This window comes from Oncorhynchus tshawytscha, linkage group LG19 (genome assembly GCF_018296145.1).
Source record: "Oncorhynchus tshawytscha isolate Ot180627B linkage group LG19, Otsh_v2.0, whole genome shotgun sequence".
Lineage (NCBI taxonomy): Eukaryota > Metazoa > Chordata > Actinopteri > Salmoniformes > Salmonidae > Oncorhynchus > Oncorhynchus tshawytscha.
Window position 1 is genome coordinate 12,346,249 of NC_056447.1, and position 21,593 is coordinate 12,367,841.

The 21,593-nt window shown below is 43.5% G+C and overlaps 1 protein-coding gene across 2 annotated transcripts in view; it reads left to right on the forward strand.

Annotated features, from left to right (window-relative positions):
- The first annotated feature begins 1,160 nt into the window (after positions 1 to 1,160).
- The window catches only part of syt12 (synaptotagmin XII), a 42,998-nt gene continuing 22,565 nt past the window's right edge, over positions 1,161 to 21,593 (forward strand). Inside the window, exons 1-3 of one of the 2 annotated variants that reach the window (XM_024379117.2) lie at positions 1,161 to 1,519; positions 12,280 to 12,340; positions 12,824 to 13,017. In XM_024379117.2, coding sequence (XP_024234885.1) covers positions 12,295 to 12,340; positions 12,824 to 13,017 — 240 coding nt within the window. In that variant the 5' untranslated portion in view covers positions 1,161 to 1,519; positions 12,280 to 12,294. The remainder of the gene's footprint in view (positions 1,520 to 12,279; positions 12,341 to 12,823; positions 13,018 to 21,593) is intronic. The other variant, XM_024379118.2, reaches the window with a different exon arrangement.

Below are 21,593 nucleotides of genomic sequence, written 5' to 3' on the forward strand. Positions count from 1 at the left end.
ATGTGGTTTGTTGGCATGAAGTAGCCTACACAGGTGCATTTTGGCAAAGCAGTATGAGAGTCTTAGATGAAAGTAGCCTAAGTAGTAAAATTACATACATTGTGCTACACTTGTCATTAGAAACGATGTATTTCATTAAATCAATTGGGTTAATTAAATTGCCAGTCTCTCTCTCTCTACCACCCACCCACAAACGCATACATTAATAGAATCGCCCAATAGTGTGTTGGAATAGGCTATTACAATAGAGAAGTGTTTCCCAACTCTGATCCTCGAGTACCCACAACAGCATACATTGTTGTTGTAGAAAAACATCTGATTCAACTTGCCAATGGCTTGATGATTAGTTGACCAGTAGAATCAGGTGTGTTTTTCCGGGGCCACAACAAAAATATGTACTGTCGGGGACTGGAGTTGGGAAATACTGCAGTAGATGATGAGATATACACTGACTGAGTACACCAAACATTAGGAGCACCTTCTGATATTGAGTTTTTTTTCATTTAACCTTTATGTAACTAGGTAAGTCAGTTAAGAACAAAATCTTATTTACAATGACGGCCAAACCCTAACCCGGACGACGTTGGGCCAATTGTGTGCCATCCTATTGGACTCGGTTGCACCCACCCCTTTTGCTGTCAGAACAGCCTGAATTTGTCGGGGCATGGACTCCTACAGTATGTTGAAAGCGTTCAATGGGAATGCTGGCCCATGTTGACTCCAATGCTTCCCACAGTTGTGTCAAGTTGGATACCGTTTGGGTGGTGGAACGTTCTTGATACACACAGAAACTTCTGAGCGTGATAAACCTAGCAGTGTTGCAGTTTTTGACACAAACCCGTGCCTGGCACATACCCATTCAAAGGCACTTCAATCTGTTGTCATGCCCATTCAACCCTCTGAATGGCACACATACACAATCCATTTCTCAAGGCTAACAAATCCTTCTTTAACCTGTCTCCTCCCCTTCATCTACACTGATTGAAGTGGATTTAACAAGTGACATCAATAAGGGATCATAGTTTTCACCTGGATTCACCTGGTCAGTCTATGTCATGGAAAGAGCAAGTGTTCTTAATGTTTTGTACACTCAGTGTATACATGTGTATGGTATCGTGAGCTTCTGAAATGATGTCCGTTACATAAGAAAATAACGCGGTATCTATATCCTTTGTATTGAGCGCTCCGGTGTATTCTGGTCAAGTGCTGGAAGTTGCATTGCAGGGGTGTGACTAGGCTACCTCTGCAGTCGGGGTGGGAACGTTCTCATAGAAATGCTTCTATAGCGACTGTCTCCTCAGGACCTCAGATCGCATGCATCTCGAGTGGGAAGGGCCCCTCGTTGAATGATTTCAATACAATTAGTCGAGCGGATGCGCTGAACAGGGGTGAATCTCCATCACGTTTTACCCCGGAAAGACAGGCACCTGTGCGTTGCGATGGAGAGCGGCGAGTAAACTGAAGGGAGAGCGGTGGAGTTGTACCCCCCTTCCCCCTTGCACCAAAATAAAACTCCAAGGTAAGACCAACGCTAGTCTTCCATAAAATGAATCTACTTTATTTCATGTGTGTGTGCTCGAATATGCAAACCCTTGTTCTATGAAGCGCCATATGCCGAGTGTATGGAGACACTTTTTTTTTGTCTCATTATGTCTAACCTCTAGTTCTGCATGGATTGAGTTGTTATTGTCAATAAGAATAACAATTATATTAATTGTATAGCATTAAGCCTTTATGAGTAGATCAAATGTAATTCCATTCTCTAAGCAACAATCGCCTTGAAACATTGATTTGCATCGCAGACAGTGACAGCTTCTCCATGAAGCTGGTTCATGCAATGTAAATATAGTAGCATTATGAATAAGTATTATAATGTCGTAGAGTGGGTAACGGCATAATTGGACTGGTCACTAGCAACATATTGTAAATGCTATAGCCCACATAGGCTACTAATCCTTACAAAATAAGACTGCCGTTTTGAAACTGCATTAAAAGTCCAGTAACTGCTGTCGACTGTGGTAATTTGGTCTCAGTAATTGCATAATAACTTTTAGTGTACTGCACTCCAATTGCAGTTGTAGTTATACTGCACTCCGATTGCAATATGTTTTCGTAAGGGAAAAGATATATTAAGTGTTGAGGCCACAAACGAACATTCACATTAAAGCGTATGTTAGTGCCAAAACCCCTAGAGGGCGTACTTCTTCCTGACAATGTTTATTTCCTCTACCTGCAACCAGTTGGTACGTAAAACATCCTCCTATCAGGCTTCAAAGGCGTCGTTTTCCTCCTTAATTAACGCGATTAAATGGGGGGGCCGCCCAAATTCTTTTTTGAAAAATAGTCATACTTAAACAAATGTTCTCACCACTATGGTAGGGTGGCTAATGCGTTGTGTACAGCAGCAGGGGTAAACAACAGACTGGTGCAACCTGATTGGCTGAATGCTGTACACAATGTATTAGCCACCCTAGCAAATCAAATCAAAACCAATTTCATTGGTCACATACACATATTTAGCAGATGTTATTGCAGCTGTTTGTGGTGGAAATTGTTTTATTAGGACTACACATATTTTCCCTGTGTTTTTCTTTCTTCTGGAGGCACACCATTAAAGCTAGTTAAGGAAGAATGAAGGATGTTTCATGTACTCGCTGGTCGCGGGTGGTTAGGAGTGTATTGCCGGTTACGCTATTTGCGCCGGGACGCCAAAGACCAGACGACATACTTTGGCAAACCTTGGGGCTGTTTGTGAAAAGTAATCGAGTGACACAACGGAAGCTGTTCTTTCAGAACCACACTCTCGGTCAGACCATGATCCCATGCTACCATGCTGAAAAGTTGGGATTGTTTGTTGATAGAAAATAGACTTGAATCATATATTGTACCCAACAACCCACTCCATAACAACCTATAGAAATTGACTGTGCGTGGGCTCTTCAGCACAAGTTTGAACAAAATGTAATAAAGTCCAATCTGCTCAAATAATGGCTACGGAACTGCTTATCAAAATCTCTTGAAAAAAATATATACTTTAACATTGTCACAACCTGGCCTTGCCTCTGCTCTGGTATGAGACCTTTACAGAATTGTTTGTTGGGGCCTCAAGGAATAGGCCTGCTACTCCTGTCTGCTCGACCATTGATTTAACACCCACACGCTCCCATGATGATCTGTTCCAAGCTCTCTGTTCCTGGGCTGGAGCTGGACAGAGTAGCTAGTAAAAAAGAAGGAATCCTGTGCCGAATAAAAAATATTCCAAAACATCCTGTTTGCATTAAGACACAACCAAGGTTGCCAGGTGCACAGTGTGCGGCTGGGTTGGATGCGCGCTGTGTTAAGAAGCAGTACGGCTTGGTTGGGTTGTGTATCGGAGGACGTATGACTTTCAACCTTCGTCTCTCCCGAGCCTGTACGGGAGTTGTAGCGATGGAACAAGATAGTAGCTACTAACAATTGGATACCACGAAATTGGGGAGAAAAAGGGATCAAATCAAAAAATAAATGACAAAAAATAAAGTAAAACTGCAAACAATGGCAATTAAATTAACTTCATGTCCTGAATACAAAGCGTTATGTTTGGGGCAAATCCAATACAACACATCACTGAGTACCACTCTTCATATTTTCAAGCATAGTGGTGGCTGCAGCATGTTATGGGTATGATTGGAATAGAGCAAAACACGGGCAAAATCCTAGAAGAAAATCTGGTTGTCTGCTTTCCAACAGACACTTGGAGACAAATTCACCTTTCAGCAGGTTAATAACCTTAAACACAAGTCCAAATATATACTGGAGTTATTTACCAAGATGACATTGAATGTTCCTGAGTGGCCTAGTTACAGTTTTGACTTAAATCGGCGGCAAGACTTTAAAATGATCAACAACCAACTTAACAGAGCTAAAAATAAAATAGAATAATGTGCAAAAATTGTACAACCCAGGTGTGCAAAGCTCTTAGAGACTTACCCCGAAAGACCCACAGCTGCCTCTGTCCGGTGCCTGTGTTCTTTTGCCCATCTTTTCTTTTTATTGGCCAGTCTGAGACACGGCTTTTTCTTGGCAACTCTGCATAGAAGGTCAGCATCCCGGAGTCGCCTCTTCACTGTTGACGTTGAGACTGGTGTTTTGCGGGTACTATTTAATGAAGCTGCCAGTTGAGGGCTTGTGAGGCGTCTGTTTCTCAAACTAGACACACTAATGTACTTGTCCTCTTGCTCAGATGTGCACCAGGGCCTCCCACTTCTTTCTATTCTGGTTAGGGCCAGTTTGCACTGTTCTGTGAAGGGAGTATTACACAGCTTTGTACGAGATCTTCAGTCTCTTGGCAATTTCTCACATGGAATAGCCTTCCTTTCTCAGAACAAGAATAGACTGACGAGTTTCTGAAGAAAGGTCTTTGTTTCTGTCCATTTTGAGCCTGTAATCGAACCCACAAATGCTGATGCTCCATATACTCAACTAGTCTAAAGATGGCCAGTTTTATTGCTTCTTTAATCAGAACAACAGTTTTCCGCTGTTCTAACATAATTGCAAAAAGGTTTTCTAATGATCAATTAGCCTGTTTAAAATGATAAACTTGGATTAGCTAACACAACGTGCCATTGGAACACAGGAGTGATGGTTGCTGATAATGGGCCTCTGTACGCCTATGTAGATATTCCATAAAAAATCTGCCATTTCCAGCATTAACAATGTCTACTCTGTCTTTCTTATCAATATGATGTTATTTTATTGGACAAAAAGCGTGCTTTTCTTTCAAAAACAAGTACATTTCTAAGTGACCCCAAACTTTTGAATGGTAGTGTACGTAAATTAGATATTTCGGTATTTCATTTACAATACATTTGGAAAACATTTCTAAAAACATGTTTTCACTTTGTCATTATGGGGTATTGTGTGTAGAATAATACATGTTTTATTCAGGCTGTAACAACAAAATGTGGAATAAGTCAAGGGGTATGAATACTTTCTGAAGGCACTGTAGTTATAGATGTTTATGCAGCTATAGCACCTATGTGGACTATAGGCAGTCCTTATTGGCTTCAGTTTGGTGCTTAAGCAATAACTAAAGTGTTCCCCAACGGTAATAATAGATTGCATTTCCATAGTGTTCCCTGCTAAGTCTCAAGGGATGCAAGTGTCAGCGGAAGAAGGGGAGTTGTGTTTTCACCTTGATTGATTGAGCTGGTGATTCACTGTGAGGGGGAGGCCACAGTTTCCAGATTCTCCTATCCTCTGACGTTTCAAAAGCCCTGCACCAGCTAGCTTTTAGTTAAAAGCACAGGGGAAAAGCTGTCAAATGTGCCGGGGAAGGAAACTATATCAAAATCAAATGTATTTATAAAGCCCTTCTTACATCACCTGATATCTCAAAGTGCTGTACAGAAACCCAGCCTATATCTGGCGAATGTGGCGTGGCAGAGGCAAGCCGGAATTACCGCCACACTAGGATAGTTTATTCCCTATTCCCAGGCACTGTGGCAGCGATGCAGTTAATTTTTATTATGACTCATTGCGCGAGATTAAAAGCAAAGTTGATTTATTAGTTGTACCGAAGCCGGCGAGAAAGAAGAGGGAGAGAGAAGCTAATGAAAGCACACTTGCTGTGATCGTTCTCTCTTTCTTGATCTCCCTCTCCCCTTCTCCCCATCTGGCAAGAAAGAAGAGAGAGAGAAGCTGACAAAAGCACACTTGCCGTGATCGTTCTCTCTTTCTTGATCCCCACCCTTCTCTCTGTCTCTCTCTCTCTCTCTGTCTCTCTCTCTCGCAGCACTGCATCCATTATATTTGATCAATGGTGTTTTTTGGGAATTAGTACACATTTTCAAATTTTCTTCAGTAGGGGTAGCACACCAGGTCCTGTTCTTTTACATTTGTACAGATAAGCACACATTTAGTACACACACACTCTGCAGTTTTTGTTGTTGACAGCAGATTGTCTTTGATAGTGCCAGGGCTCTCCAGTTAACAGAAGGGCTGACTGACTAGTGTATACTGTGTGTGTTTGCCCATGCGCTGTGTGTTCTCCCCTGCAAATACACAGAGGAGCCAATCATGAAGCTCTTTATGAGAGCCAACACAGCAGAAGTGCTAACAGGATACACACACAGTCTCTCTCACACACACAGTCTATCTCTCGATCTCACACACACACACACACACACACACATGCACACACGCACACACGCACACACGCAGAGTCTCGCTCTCTCTCTCACACACACGCAGTCTCGCTCTCTCTCTCACACACACACGCAGAGTATCTCTCTCTCACACACACAAGCAAAGTATCTCTCTCTCTCACACACACACACACACACACACACACACAGAGTATCTCTCTCTCACACACACACGCAGATAATCTCTCTCTCTCACACACACACACACACACCGGCTGTGCTCTTGTTCTCTGTAGGTACTGTGGAGGCTGCAGTGTCACACAACTCCACAGGGAGGGTGTTTTCACAACAAGCTTGCTTTCTGTCTCTGAGTCGAAAGGTTATCCTTTTCATCGACAGAAGCAAAAGAAGTAGAGTCATTGAATCATTCAGAATAATCTGTCCAGAGTTTTCGCCATATTTCTGCTTGGCACCATCTGCTTAATTTAGTATTATTCATTGATATTTGCTTCGAGGAATATTAGGAACTATTATATAGTTATTTTTCACCAGCTTGATATTGTATCAGCTATGGATTGATAAACTAACGTAAAATAATACTACTTGAAACATCAAGTTACAAATGTATAGTTATACATTATTTAAAGTGTACACCTTTACAGCAAAAACTGAATTGCAGCATGCATAGGCATATGTAAGTAAGTAAAACAAAAAATATTGAAGATAATGGTATTTGAGATGTAGTATACAATATAACAGTCAAGCAGTGATAACAATGGAAACTGCATTAGCGGAAACAACGCCACTGTCCGTCCCACGGCCGTTGTTTATGTTTTGTTGACGAAGCACAGGTGAAAAATATGCAGTACATATTCTGGTGTTCTGTGGCATGTGCAATGATGTCAGAGGGAAACAATGTCAGTAACAGATATGGCAGTTTCACCATCAAGGATTACAGCTTTAAGCAGTCTCATAAAGTAAGGCATAGGGCTGTTGTAATATCTGTCAGTCCGAGTAGGGGGATTGTTTAGTTAGTGACTGGATCGGGTCGATCTGCCACTGACATGGCCTCTCGTCTGAGGCAGCCATATGCTGTAATCCTGATAATAGATGTTATAAACAGTCATGACAGCGGATGTCAGTGGAATTGAACAGAGCAGCTAGGCTCGAACCAACTACCGTGTTAGGTTAGACATAGTTTGTCATTAATTTTTATGACCTCTTATGTCATTATTATGCCCACGATATGAAGAGTACCAGTCAAGAGTTTGGACACACCTATCATTCAAGGGTTTTTCTAAAAAAAAAAAAAAAACTATTTTCTACATTTTAGAATAATAGTGAAGACAATCAACACTATGAAATAACACATATGGAATCATGTAGTAACCAAAAAAGTGTTAAACAAATCTAAATGTATTTTATATTCTTTAAAGTAGCCACCCTTTGTCCTGATGACAGCTTTGCACACGCTTGGCATTCTCTCAACCAGCTTCACCTGGAATGCTTTTCCAGCAGTCTTGAAGGAGTTCCCACATATGCTGAGCACTTGTTAGCTGCTTTTCCTTCCCTCTACAGTCCAACTAATCCCAAACCATCTCAATTGGGTTGAGGTCAGGTGATTGTGGAAGCCAAGTCATCTGATGCAGCACTTCATCACTCTCCTTCTTGGTCAAATAGCCCTTACACAGCCTGGAGATATGTTTGGTCATTGTCCTGTTGTAAAACAAATGGTAGTCCCACTAAGCGCAAACCAGATGGGATGGTGAATCGCTGCAGAATGCTGTGGAAGCCATGCTATTTAAGTGTCCCTTGAATTCTTAATAAATCACTAACAGTGTCACCAACAAAGCACCCCTGCACCATCACACCTCCTCCATGCTTAATGGTGGGAACCACACATGAAGAGATCATCCATTCACCTACACTGCGTCTCAGAAAGACACAGCGGTTGGAACAAAACATCTAAAAGGACAGTTTTCCACCAGTTTAATGCCCATTGCTTGGCACAAGCAAGTCTCTTCTTATTATTGGTGTCCTTTAGTAGTGGTTTCCTTGCAGCAATTCAACCATGAAGGCCTGATTCACACAGTCTCCTCTGAACAGTTGATGTTGAGATGTGTCTGTTACTTGAACTCTGAAGTATTTATTTGTGCTATTTCTGAGGCTGGTAACTCTAATGAACTTATCCTCTGCAGCAGAGATAACTCTGCGTCTTCCAATCCTGTGGCGGTCCTCATGAGAGCCAGTTTCATCATAGCACATGATGGTTTTTGCAACTACACTATTAGTGAATTTTAGTTGTGAAGTACCCATGAGATGTAGAGGATTGAGCAAATTCAGATTAGATGGGCCAAGTACTTTAGTATGCAAATTTGACACTACAACTGAAATTGCTAATATGTGCTAATATGCTAATTCTTTCCAGAACAAGGACTGTAATGCTACAGGGTTTTCAAACCTAGAGGCCAAACATCGCAATACTTTTGGGAAGGCATCGCAAAGCAGACTCGACAGACCAGACTAGAGTTTGGGGTTTGGCAGTCAATGGGAGAAGTGACATTTGTTTTCTAAATCTAAAGGCAAAACCTAGATACAAGCCAATCTATTTAGTTGCTGAAAATCTCATTACTACTGCCTTGTGAAAGTGACAAACTTAACTCGTTTTCATTTTCATCAAAAATAACTTAATATCGAAGGAGTGCCTTTGATTTGACGGCCTGCACATGCAGAGTTTGACCCGACAGTTAGACCCAATTATGTGTTTCTGTTCATGAACTATGCTAGCTAACGTTGCTATGACATGCATGATCGGGGGGTTCTATTGGAGAAGCAGTTTTCTATGCCTCTTTATTTAAATTCTCTTTGGTCATTAGTTTAGCAAAATGCCCTCTACAGCAAAGCCCTGATACCTCTTGGTTTGGAGAAAAACCCAGAATGCAGTACTTAATCACTATCATGCTGGGTGTCAATCACTGGAATCAATAGTTATTATTCCAATCTATTTTTCATTGGGCTTGACCCTGGCAATTGAAATTCAATATATGCCTACCAATACACAACACCAAATGACAATGTGTGGAGTCCTTGTCTTCCTTGTCTCTCTGTCTCACTCAGAAGGGTTCACTAAGGAGAATAGAGCTTTTTAGCCCGCACAGCTTTTTGTCTCTTGCTTTCTGATGCTCACTTTCTCAGTCCCTCTATCTGTATCATTATTTCCCTCCCTCCCCCACTCTGTCCTCCCTCTCCCTTGTGAAAGGAAGCTTCCACCAGCCTGAACTAACCTGATTAAGCCTAGTCCAGATCAGTTTGTGCTTAAGCAAACCCAGGCTACCTTTGCAGGAACCATTCACCTTTATGAAGGGAGGGAGGGATAAGGAAAAGTCAGACTATAGATGAGAGAGACAGGCTGTAGTCTTCACAGCCGCCAGAGGCAAGTTTAGCAGAGCCCCCCCCGCCCACTCTCTGTGCTACAGTAGGACCCTACTAATGACATTTCAGCAGCTGTCATTCGCCTGCACTGCGCCAGCCAATTTAATTATTTACTTGGGCTGCCCTGCATTTACGAATCACTCAGCAGAATTGAGTGATTTCTCCCCGACCTCCTCATCCCCCCCTTCTATGTCATTAGTGTAATGTTCCTGGTTACTCAAAAGGCATCCGCATACATAGGTTGGGTTTGCTTCTAGCAGAACTCGGCTAGGGGAAGCGAACGCCTATGCTCACATACTCCCTTAAAAGACCTTCGCTTGAAAAACAAGAAATATTACTGTTTGTCCCTCTCGAGACAACAACATAGCCAGTATACACTTCCTCAAAATAATAGCGATTAATCAATACATCTGTAATACATTTTGACATTTTTGGTGCAGATGTTTGGTGCAGTATTTTCCCAAGTGAAAAAATGTGCATGAAAACTAGTCGTCTTCCATTGAACAACAACACACACTTAATGTTCCTACTAGGAGTAGTACTGTTGACCAACCACCGCTGAAGGGGGTGTAGATTTCAGCTACCGAACTTCAACTTGCTAAAAGAAAAAGAAATTGTGTGCATGAACAGGCCAAAAAAAACCTGCCAAAAACCAAAACTAACAAAAAATTCTAAAGATTCCGTCATAATATATGTGTGAACAGTTTAGACTGGGAAACATACCGTAAGTTTAAGCCTCAGTCTAGACGGAGTTGCAGGGAGCTTCCAAAGAGGGGGGAGGGATGGTGGGTGGGTGAATGACTCATACTGAGGCTGCCATTTTTGCTGTTTACTGCACAGCAAATTTGCGATCTGAATTTTAACACCCACCGTGTTAAATTGAACACTTTCTTAGAAATTATGTGCCCATCTTAAATAGTGTTAAACCAGGGCTCTCCAACCCTGTTCCTGGAGAGCACACCTGACTCTAATAATTAGCTAGCTGATAACCTGAATCAGGTTAGTTACAACTGGGGTTGGCGTAAAAACCTACAGGAGGGTAGCTCTCCAGGACCAGGGTTGGAGAAACCTGTGTTAAACGAACAGTTTTCAAAGTGTTGATAAACTAAAACCCCAAGAGTGTTGGGTCCGTAACACCATGGGTGCAAATTATGACATAAATGAACACTTTATTAGAGCTGATGCTGTTACACTTTCTCAGTGTTTGGGAATTAAAACGTGGTGTTACGATAACTTGTTTTTGAGTGTTGTTTTAACACTGTAGGGTGTAAAGCCTTATCTGCATATTATTTTAGAGGGTTTCTTTTGTGTGAATTTTAGAGGTACCAGTACCACCCATGACTGTGTTTGCTAGTGACAGACATGATTTTTGCAGTCCTGTTTCCTTCACCAAGTGAGTGCCAAATTACATTATTTATGACAATATATATATATAAAAAATCACAATACCATACTTCGACAGCCTAGTATTACTCTAACACAGTGGTCTTAAACTCTTGGTTTGCAGGCCACATCGGCAAGTTACATTGTGCTGACTTGCAAAGTGTTATATAATTCCTATGGAATCCTATGGATTCAACGATTGGAACTGTTAATCACCCGCAACTGCAGTTGAAAAGACTGCCAAGATAGGGAAGATTGATAAATGAAATAATTCCAACCAATTACAGATTGGATTAGTTTAATTTATGAATCAATGTGCATGCAGGAACATAGATATTAAAACAAACTATTCTAAAAAGCAACCTGCAACGAAGCCTGCTGGGAAATGTGATGTCTTTTTCATTCTGAGAGAGTAAATGGAACTTAACTCAACACGTTGATGATTCCCCTGTGATTCAAATAAAACTTCATGTATTCACCTCATGTGGTGTCAATATCAATCCCCCTGGTGTTAAGCCCACTAGAATCAACACTGAGATTTTAACACCCGCAGATTTGCTTGTGCTGATATTGCGATACAAAAATATTGTGTTGTACTTTACCATGAAAGACATGCTCTGTCTATATCCAATATTAAAACTTCTCTCATCTGTCTTAAAGGATCTAGTGTCGTTATATGCATGCTAACCAAACACAGCATTCTGCATGTGTCATGATCAGTAAATTGGTTGTTATGAGTGCTTGTGGCAAGATTAAGCTGATGTCATGCTCAACATTGTACTATAGGCTTCTGGACAATAACCAGTTCAATACACTGTAATCAATAGAGCACTCTTTAGCTGTTACTTCTACTATGAACCTATGTTTTACTGTATTATGAAGGCATACATACGTCTTTTCTTTATTTATATGCTGGCACAAGGAGACACAAATATTTATTAATGTTTTTAAAGTATTAATAAACTATTGTATAATATATGACAAATCACCAATTATGACTTATGAATGTAATTATGGTATTTGTGCATTTATAAAGGATGACATAAGGGAGCTGTGAACTGTTGTGAATGTTCATAGCAAGTCTTATAATGCACTTTGAGTGATGAAGCGTCTCTATGTAATCCGTTACAAAATCACTTCTAGCCTTTATATGCACTTATAAAGGATGATATAAGGAGCACTTATGATTGCTTATACTGTACCTAGGATTACTCTTGTAATGTTTATGCTTATGCGTATAGTGCAATATGTATGTAACAGAAGCCCTTATAATGCATTCATAATGCATTATAGACTGGTGCATTCAACAAAGAACAAACTAGTGTTCTTTTGTTTTTAGGCTGGTGGCTGTACAATGTCCTCAGCACAGGGCAAGGATATATCGGACTACCATATCAGCGGTGAGTCTGTGTGTGTGCGTGGCCCCACGATGCCCCATCCATTCTGATGTTTCATGCTGCTTGGTCACACACAGCAGAGCCACCGATTCAGTCTGTTTGTGGGTGTCCTTAAGCCAACCCTTCATAAGAACACTTAAACAAGGCTTTGACACGTTAAAAAGACCAAGATATTCCATAATTTGCCTGCTTGCTGCTTTGAAAAGGCAAGGTGAAACTGTCCGCTTTGGGCATTCATAATAAGTCATTTTTCTTAAGAGAGAGACGGCAGTAACAGTTGATAATGGTTATTTCAAGTCGAAGATGTGAAATGTGTTTTTAGGTGCAAATGAATGCTGCTTTTGTTGGTAATGAGTCATCAAATGACTCTCATTGTGTTATGAATTTATAGTGTTAAAGGTTTTATCAAGCACTTCTTGTTTGATGATACGTTACAGTAAATAGTGGACATAATTTGCCTAACAAACAATTGTTATTTCCCCTCAGTGGTCCGAGCTCCCCCCGAATGGGAGGTAGGGGTGTTCGTGGCTGGGTTCCTCCTGTTGTTGGCGGTGGCAGGAGTCAACCTCTGGAAGTTATGGAAGTCTGGAACCTTTCCTGCACCCTCACCCTTCCCAAACTTTGACTACCGCTATCTACAAGAGAAATATGGCAACTCCTTCTCAGAAGCGCGGCAAAAGGTCAGAGTTTATTTCAAGTCCCTTGATACAACATGGGAGATAATGTTGAAAATACCAAGAATTCTCGGTTTAAACTTAATTCAAAGGATACCGACATAAGGACTTCATAGCACATTAGTAAGCATCATATTCATAAATACTCAATTAAAAAATCTTAGATGTATGGAAACCACCACTACACTACAATACACAAACCACAAACTTCATATATTTGGCGTATGTTGTAAACAGGCTACTTGATACATTTGAGCTCTTATTGGTCCATGGGAGTCGGGCAAAATGTTGTAATATTATATTTTAATCTTTAAACACGATTATTTCAATAGAACATATTGAGTTGTTCTGTTATTACATTGAAAGATACTGATCGAATTGGTAGTTTTGTTCATTTTTAAACATCTTTAAAAAAACTTAAAAAACGCTGTCCCACCTTTTGATGTTACTACCGAAACATACACATTAAAAGACTGTAGAATGGATGTGCCTTAAGCCACACCCCTACCAATATCACCAGGTGATGGGATTGTACCCCTCTCAAGCATGGTCACATGGTGAGTAGTCTGTCTGCCTGCATTGTCTTCATGTGTTTTTAAGAAGTGTCACTACCGAACATCTAATATACTTTTGGGACTAAAATATATGTTTGCTGGGATGTACATTTGTTAGCTGGAGATTCTAGAAAATAAGTACAAGTAATCCAAACCAAAATGGACGGTTACAACTGAAACAATTAACACAATTTAGATATTTCGAGGTGTCCTCTTTGTATCTGTGCCATTGTGGCGTCTGTGACAGCACAGGCAGCGGCATTGAGGCTATCTGTCACGCCCTGGTCTTAGTATTCTGTGTTTTCTTTATTATTTTGGTTAGGCCAGGGTGTGACATGGGTTTATTATGTGGTGTGTTTTGTCTTGGGGGTTTTCGTAGGTTTTGGGATTGTGGCTTAGTGGGGTTTTCTAGCATATGGCATTCTGAAGTGGTTCTCAATCAGAGGCAGGTGTTTATCGTTGTCTCTGATTGGGAACCATATTTAGGCAGCCATATTCTTTGAGTGTTTCGTGGGTGATTGTTCCTGTCTCTGTGTTTGTTGTCACCAGATAGGCTGTATAGGTTTTCACGTTACGTTTGTTGTTTTTGTATTGTTCGTTTTTTCATCGTCATTAAACATGTATCAAGAATACCACGCTGCATTTTGGTCTGACTCTCCTTCACCACAAGAAAACCGTAACACTATCTCCATTTTTAAGCTGCATGTGCCATGGTCTACTAATTGAGTTACAGAGGACCACCATGTGGGTAGCGGACCTTGTATCACAAAATGAAAAAAATCCTTAGTGATACATTGACTCATCTTTTGCAATAAAAAATACATTGGTGATAAATCATTTTTGGGGTAAGTGCTAGAGCTTGGCAATATGGAGCAAAAGTCATAAATGCAATACTTGTAACTATTTTGCTCGATAACAACAAATACCAACAAAAAAATGTATGGATAGTTACTTTGCATTAGCGGCAGGTCTCTAGGCAATATTTTTCCAGTGCCAAGAAAGACAACTGAGACGACGGCGTATATGTTTTTATTGATTGCTACACTAAGGGATGGTACATTTCTTTCAAGGACTTAGATGCCACAAGAGCTCTTAAATCAAGGTACGGGTCATTTAGCTTGCTAAAATTCAAAGTTATAAACTGATAATGAGCACCAAACACAGATGAAAGCATTACGTTAGCATGAAATGTCCCATTTAGTGTAGCAATCGATAAAAACACATGTGCTGCCGCCTCAGCCAATCTATCATCAATATGTCCACCCTTATTTATAGAGTTTATCTCATGATCTCGTTCAAAACAACTTTTATGTTATGACCATGAGAAAATGTTCTTGTGATCCCGACAAAACAACTTTTGTTATGTCGTGATCAAGAGATAAATAAGTTGTGATCACGACATATCGAGGGAATACATTTGTAATTCACATGTACTCTCTGGACTTCCATAGTTTACAGAGAATGGCGCGACAAACAAAAAACATCCAGTCGGCGGCAGCTCGTTGATGAAAGAGGTCGAAGGAGAATGGTAAGAATCGCGCAAGCTAATCGGCGTGCCACAAACAGAAAAATAACGCCGCAGTACAACAGTGGTGTGCAAAACGGCATCTCAGAATACACAACTCATCTGTCCTTGTCCTTGGATGGGCAATGGCAGCAGACGACCACACCGGGTTCCACTCCTATCAGCTAAAAAGTGGCTCCAGTGGGCACGTGATCACCAATGCTGGACAGTTGAGGGGGGAAAAACATTGCCTGGTCTGACAAATCCCAGTTCCTGTTGTGTCATGCTGATGGCAGATTCAGAATTTGAGTCCATTGCCCCTTACTGCTTGGTGTCAATGGTACAGGCTGGAGGTGTAATGGTGTGGAGAATGTTTTCCTGGCACACGTTAGGTTTCCTTGATACATTGTTGCTGACCAGGTGCATCGCATTATGGCTACAGGGGGGTCCTACCCGGTACCAGATGGGTGTACCTAATAAACTGACCATTGAGTGTATATCATTACGGATGTGGTATTCTACATGGTGAGCTTAAACATTCTCCAATCGTTGTTGAGATCTGATATTCTGCGCAGTGCCAGACGAGATGTAAGCCAATGTCATAGGCCTATCGTCAACCAATAAAAATGTTCTAATCCTTTTGACTTAAATTCCAGCTAAACTTGGAGAGGACAGTTAGGCCTAACTACTTTCAAAAAGCTTGCTTCTGATCAAGAGCTACAAAAGAAAGTAAATAGCCACATTAGACTGAAAGATAAGGTCATTTTGTCAAACTTGTGAGGCTCTCCGGCCATGCTCATTAGTTGCTCATTCAACATGCTGTTACTTCACTCAACCTCCCTTCCTAACTGTTTAACAATTCCTGACACCAACCAGAACTTTTTCCTTGGCCAAATCTTCCCAAATTTGTATTAAATACCCACACATGTGGTCTCTCATTTCTGCATGACCAAATTTGATCGAGGTGCGCTAGGCTAGGTGTGCTTCAAGTGCTCGTTGAGTTCAACAGATTGCAGGGGTGTAGTACTGCCTGAGTGACACTTCTCACTGTTTGCCTGACATGTTGGTAGACGTGCTGAAACTTTTTCTGCACACTTCTATAGAATGACCCATACAGAATATGCAGCTGATGTGCCATTTATCTCCATCATGGTAATACAATGACAGTTTGGCTGCTGCACAATGTTTATCAAATCAAATTGTATTTGTCACATACACATGGTTAGCAGGTGTTAATGCAAGTGTAGCGAAATGCTTGTGCTTCTAGTTCCGACCATGCAGTAATATCTAACAAGTAATATAACCTAACAATTTCACAACAACTACCTTATACACACAAGTGTAAAGGAATGAATAAGAATATGTACATAAAGATATATGAATGAGTGATGGTACAGAACGGCATAGGCAAGATGCAGTAGATGGTATCGAGTACAGTATATACATGAGATGTCACGCCTTGGTCTTAGTATTTTGTTTTCTTTAATTATTTGTTCAGGCCAGGGTGTGACATGGGTTTATTGTGTTGTCGTATTGTTTTTTTTTTGTAGGCATTGGGATTGTGGCTGATTAGGGGTGTGTCTAGCATAGGCTTGGCTGCCTGAGGCGGTTCTCAATCAGTCAGGTGATTCTCGTTGTCTCTGATTGGTTACCATATTTAGGTAGCCTGGGTTTCACTGTGTATTTTGTGGGTGATTGTTCCTGTCTCTGTGTAGTGTTCACCAGATAGGCTGTAATTAGGTTTTCACGTTTCGTTTGTTGTTTTTGTATTTATTTAGTTATTTCATGTATCACTATTTTTCATTAAAGAACATGAGTAACCACCACGCTGCATTTTGGTCCGACTCTCCTTCAACAGACAAACGCCGTTACAGAATCACCCACCACACCCGGACCGAGCGGCGTGGTAACAGGCAGCGACAGCAGGAGCAGCGAAAGGAGGAATGGACATGGGAGGACGTGTTGGATGGCAAAGGTTGTTACACTTGGGAGGAGATACTGGCCGGAAGAGATCGCCTCCCATGGGAACAGGTGTAGGCATTTAGGAGAGCAGAGGCAGCCGGAGATAGAGCCGGAGTCGAAGAGAACACGGTTGGCAAGGAAGCCCGAAAAGCAGCCCCAAAAATGTATTGGGGGGCTCAGGGAGAGTGGCAGAGTCAGGAGTCAGACCTGAGCCAACTCTCCCTGTTAATCGTGAGGAGCAGCGATCAAAGGACTTCTGGACTTGGGAAGAGATATTGGATGGAAAAGGACCCTGGGCACAGCCTGGTGAATATCGACGCCCCAAAGAAGAACTGGAGGCGGCGAGAGCGGAGAGGCGCTGGTATGAATAGGCATCACGGCGACGCGGATGGAAGCCTGAGAGTCACCCCCAAAAATGTATTGGGGGGGGGCTCACAGGGAGTATGGCGATGCCAGGTAGGAGACCTGCGCAAACTCCCTGTGCTTACCGGGGGGCTAAAGAGACCGGGCAGGCACCATGTTATGCTAGTGAGCGCACGGTGTCTCCAGTGCGGGTGCATAGCCCGGTAAGGTACATACCAGCTCTTCGTATTAGCCGGGCTAGAGTGGGCATCGAGCCAAGTAAGATTGGGCAGGCTCGGTGCTCAAGAGCTCCAGTGCGCCTGCACGGTCCGGTCTATCCAGAGCCACCTCCACACACCAGTCCTCCGGTAGCAGCTCCCGCACCAGGCTTCCTGTGCGTGTCCTCGATCCAGTACCACCAGTTCCAGCACCACGCACCAGGCCTTCAGTGCGCCTCGCCTGTTCAGCACAGCCAGAGCCTTCCTTCCCTCCAGCGCTGCCGGAGCCTCCCGCCTGTTCAGCACAGCCAGAGCCATCCTTCTCTCTAGCGCTGTCAGAGCCTCCCGCCTGTTCAGCGCAGCCAGCGTTTTCCTCCTCTCCTGCGCTGTCGGAGTCTCCCGCCTGTTCAGCGCTTCCAGAGCCTTCCTCCTCTACAGCGCTGCCGGAGCCTCCTGCCTGTTCAACGCAGCCAGAGCTGCCAGTCTGCATGGAGCAGCCAGAGTTGCCAGTCTGCATGGAGCAGCCAGAGCTGTCAGTCTGCATGGAGCAGCCAGAGCTGCCAGGTTGCATGGAGCAGCCAGAGCTGCCAGTCTGCATAGAGCTGCCAGTCTGCATAGAGCAGCCAGAGCTGCCAGTCTGCATAGAGCTGCCAGAGCTGCCAGTCTGCATGGAGCTGCCAGTCTGCATAGAGCAGCCAGAGCTGCCAGTCTGCATGGAGCAGCCTGAGCTGCCAGTCTGCATGGAGCAGCCAGAGCTGCCAGTCTGCATGGAGCAGCCAGAGCTGCCAGTCTGCATGGAGCTGCAGCCATGGAGCTGCCAGTCTGCATGGAGCAGTCCAGAGCCAGAGATGCCAGTCTGCATGGAGCAGAGATGTCAGCTGCATGGAGCAGCCTGAGCTGTCAGTCTGCATGGAGCAGCCAGAGCTGCCAGTCTGCATGGAGCAGCCTGAGCTGTCAGTCTGCATGGAGCAGCCTGAGCTGTCAGTCTGCATGGAGCAGCCAGAGCTGCCAGTCTGCATGGAGCAGCCAGAGCTGTCAGTCTGCATCCAGTCTGCATGGAGCAGCCAGAGCTGTCAGTCTGCATGGAGCAGCCAGAGCTGCCAGTCTGCATGGAGAAGCCAGAGTTGTCAATCTGCATGGAGCAGCCAGAGTTGCCAATCTGCATGGAGCAGCCAGACTTGCTTCTACATGGAGCAGCCAGAGCTGTCAGTCTGCATGGAGCAGCCAGAGCAGCTTCCAGATCTGCCAGCCAGCCAGGATCTTCCAGATCTGCCAGTCATCTCAGACTCTTCCAGATCTGCTCAGTACTGGGCTTCTTCCAGTCACTGGGCCCCCTCAGTACAGGGCTTCCTTCAGATCAGTCCCGGATCTGCAGTCCCTGCCTGAGCTTCATCTCAGTACTGGGCTTCCCCTCAGTACTGGGCTTCCCCTCAGTACTGGGCTTCCCCTCAGTCCCGGGCTTCCCCTCAGTCCCGGGCTGCCCCTCAGTCCCGAGCTTCCCCTCAGTCCCGAGCTTCCCCTCAGTCACGAGTTGCCCCTCAGTCCAGTGGGGTTCTGGGTGAGGACTACGAGGTCATGGTCGGCGGCGAGGGTGGACTATCCCAGGACGCAAGGGGGAGGAACTAAGACATTTATGGAGTGGGGTCCACGTCCCAAGCCGGAGCCGGAGCCGCCACCATGGACAGACACCCACCCGGACCCTCCCTATGGTTTTGAGGTGGTGGGGGGCTCTGTCACGCCTTGGTCTTAGTATTTAGTGTTTTCTTCAATTATTTGTTCAGGCCAGGGTGTGACATGGGTTTATTGTGTTGTCGTATTGGCGTTTTTGTAGGCATTGGGATTGTGGCTGATTAGGGGTGTGTCTAGCATAGGCTTGGCTGCCTGAGGCGGTTCTCAATCAGAGTCAGGTGATTCTCGTTGTCTCTGATTGGGAACCATATTTAGGTAGCCTGGGTTTTACTGTGTATTTTGTGGTGATTGTTCCTGTCTCTGTGTAGTGTTCACCAGATAGGTTTTTTTCACGTTTCGTTTGTTGTTTTTGTATTTATTTAGTTATTTCATGTATCACTATTTTTCATTAAAGAACATGAGTAACCACCACGCTGCATTTTGGTCCGACTCTCCTTCAACCCGGTGATGCGTTGTGCAGACCTCACTACCCTCTGGAGAGCCTTCTGGTTATGGGCGGAGCAGCTGCCGTACCAGGCGGTGATACAGCCCGACAGGATGCTCTCTATTATCATATTATTAAATTCCCTTTAATTGGCACAACAAAACTCACTTTTGCCTGCTGTGCAAAGCACTCTGGGACATGCAGCGAAAAGGTAAATGGATAGTGACCACACCACCAATGCGTCCCCTCTTAGGAAATAGATCCAGAATACCTTCATTGTTGCCCATCAAAATGTGCATACATTTAGGCTATTGTTTATATGTGTAGTCACACAATGTTGGGGTAAAAATCGGAGTATTATGTTTGTATAGATGTCAACCCTAATACATAGTCATCGTCACCAATCAACTGCATTACACTTAAAAATGTCTTCAACTACCACCACTGATTTCTATATGTTAGCTATGCTACTAAACTCAGCAAAAAAAGAAACGTCCCATTTTCAGGACCCTGTCTTTCAAAGATCATTCATAAAAATTCAAATAACTTAAGGTCACAGTTATGAAAACTTAGGACACTAAAGAGGCCTTTCTACTGACTCTGAAAAACACAAGATGCCCAGGGTCCCGCGTGAACGCTCCTTAGGCATGCTGCAAGGAGGCATGAGGACTGCAGATGTGGTCAGGGCAATAAATTGCAATGTCCATACTGTGAGACGCCTAAGACAGCGCTACAGGGAGACAGGACGGACAGCTGATTGTCCTCGCAGTGGCAGACCACGTGTAACAACACCTGCACAGGATCGGTACAGCCGAACATCACACCTGTGGGACAGGTACAGGAGGGCAACAACAACTGCCCGAGTTACACCAGGAATGCACAATCCCTCCATCAGTGCTCAGACTGTCCGCAATAGGCTGAAATAGGCTGGACTGAGGTCTTGTAGGCCTGTGGTATGGCAGGTCCTCACCAGACATCACCGTTAACAACATCGCCTATGGGCACAAACCCACCGTCGGTGGACCAGACAGGACTGGCAAAAAGTGCTCTTTACTGACGAGTCACGGTTTTGTCTCATCGGGGGTGATGGTCAGATTTGTGATTATCGTTGAAGGAATGAGCGTTACACCGAGGCCTGTACTCTGTGGAGTGGGATCAATTTGGAGGTGGAGAGTCCATCATGGTCTGGGGGCGGTGTGTCACAGCATCATCGGACTGAGCTTGTTGTCATTGCAGGCAATCTCAATGCTGTGCATTACAGGGAAGACATCCTCCTCCCTCATGTGGTATCAGTGTTCTGCCATGGCCTGCTAAGAGCCTGGATCTCAATCCCATTGAGCACGTCTGGGACCTGTTGGATCGGAGGGTGAGGGGGCTAGGGCCATTACCCCCAGAAATGTTCGGGAACTTGCAGGTGCCTTGGTGGAAGAGTGGGGTAACATCTCACAGCAAGAACTGGCAAATCTGGTCCAGTCCATGAGGAGGAGATGCACTGCAGTACTTAATGCAGCTGGTGGCCACACCAGATACTGACTGTTACTTTTGATTTTGACCCGCCCTTTGTTCAGGGACACATTATTCCATTTCTGCTTGTTACATGTCTGTGGAACTTGTTCTGTTTATGTCTCAGTTGTTGAATTTTGTTATGTTCATACAAAATATGTACACGTTAAGTTTGCTGAAAATAAAGGCAGTTGACAGTGAGAGGACTTTATTGTTCTGCTGAGTTTACTTTATATGAACAGGAGTAAGCGTATAGCTGACATTTTTTTGAAACCCGAAAAGGATAACCTCTAACTATTTTCCATCAAAAACAGCCAAGTATATCCATGTCGAATTTTATTAACCTCCTTGTGGGCCTGTTAGAACACAAATTATGACGGATTTGA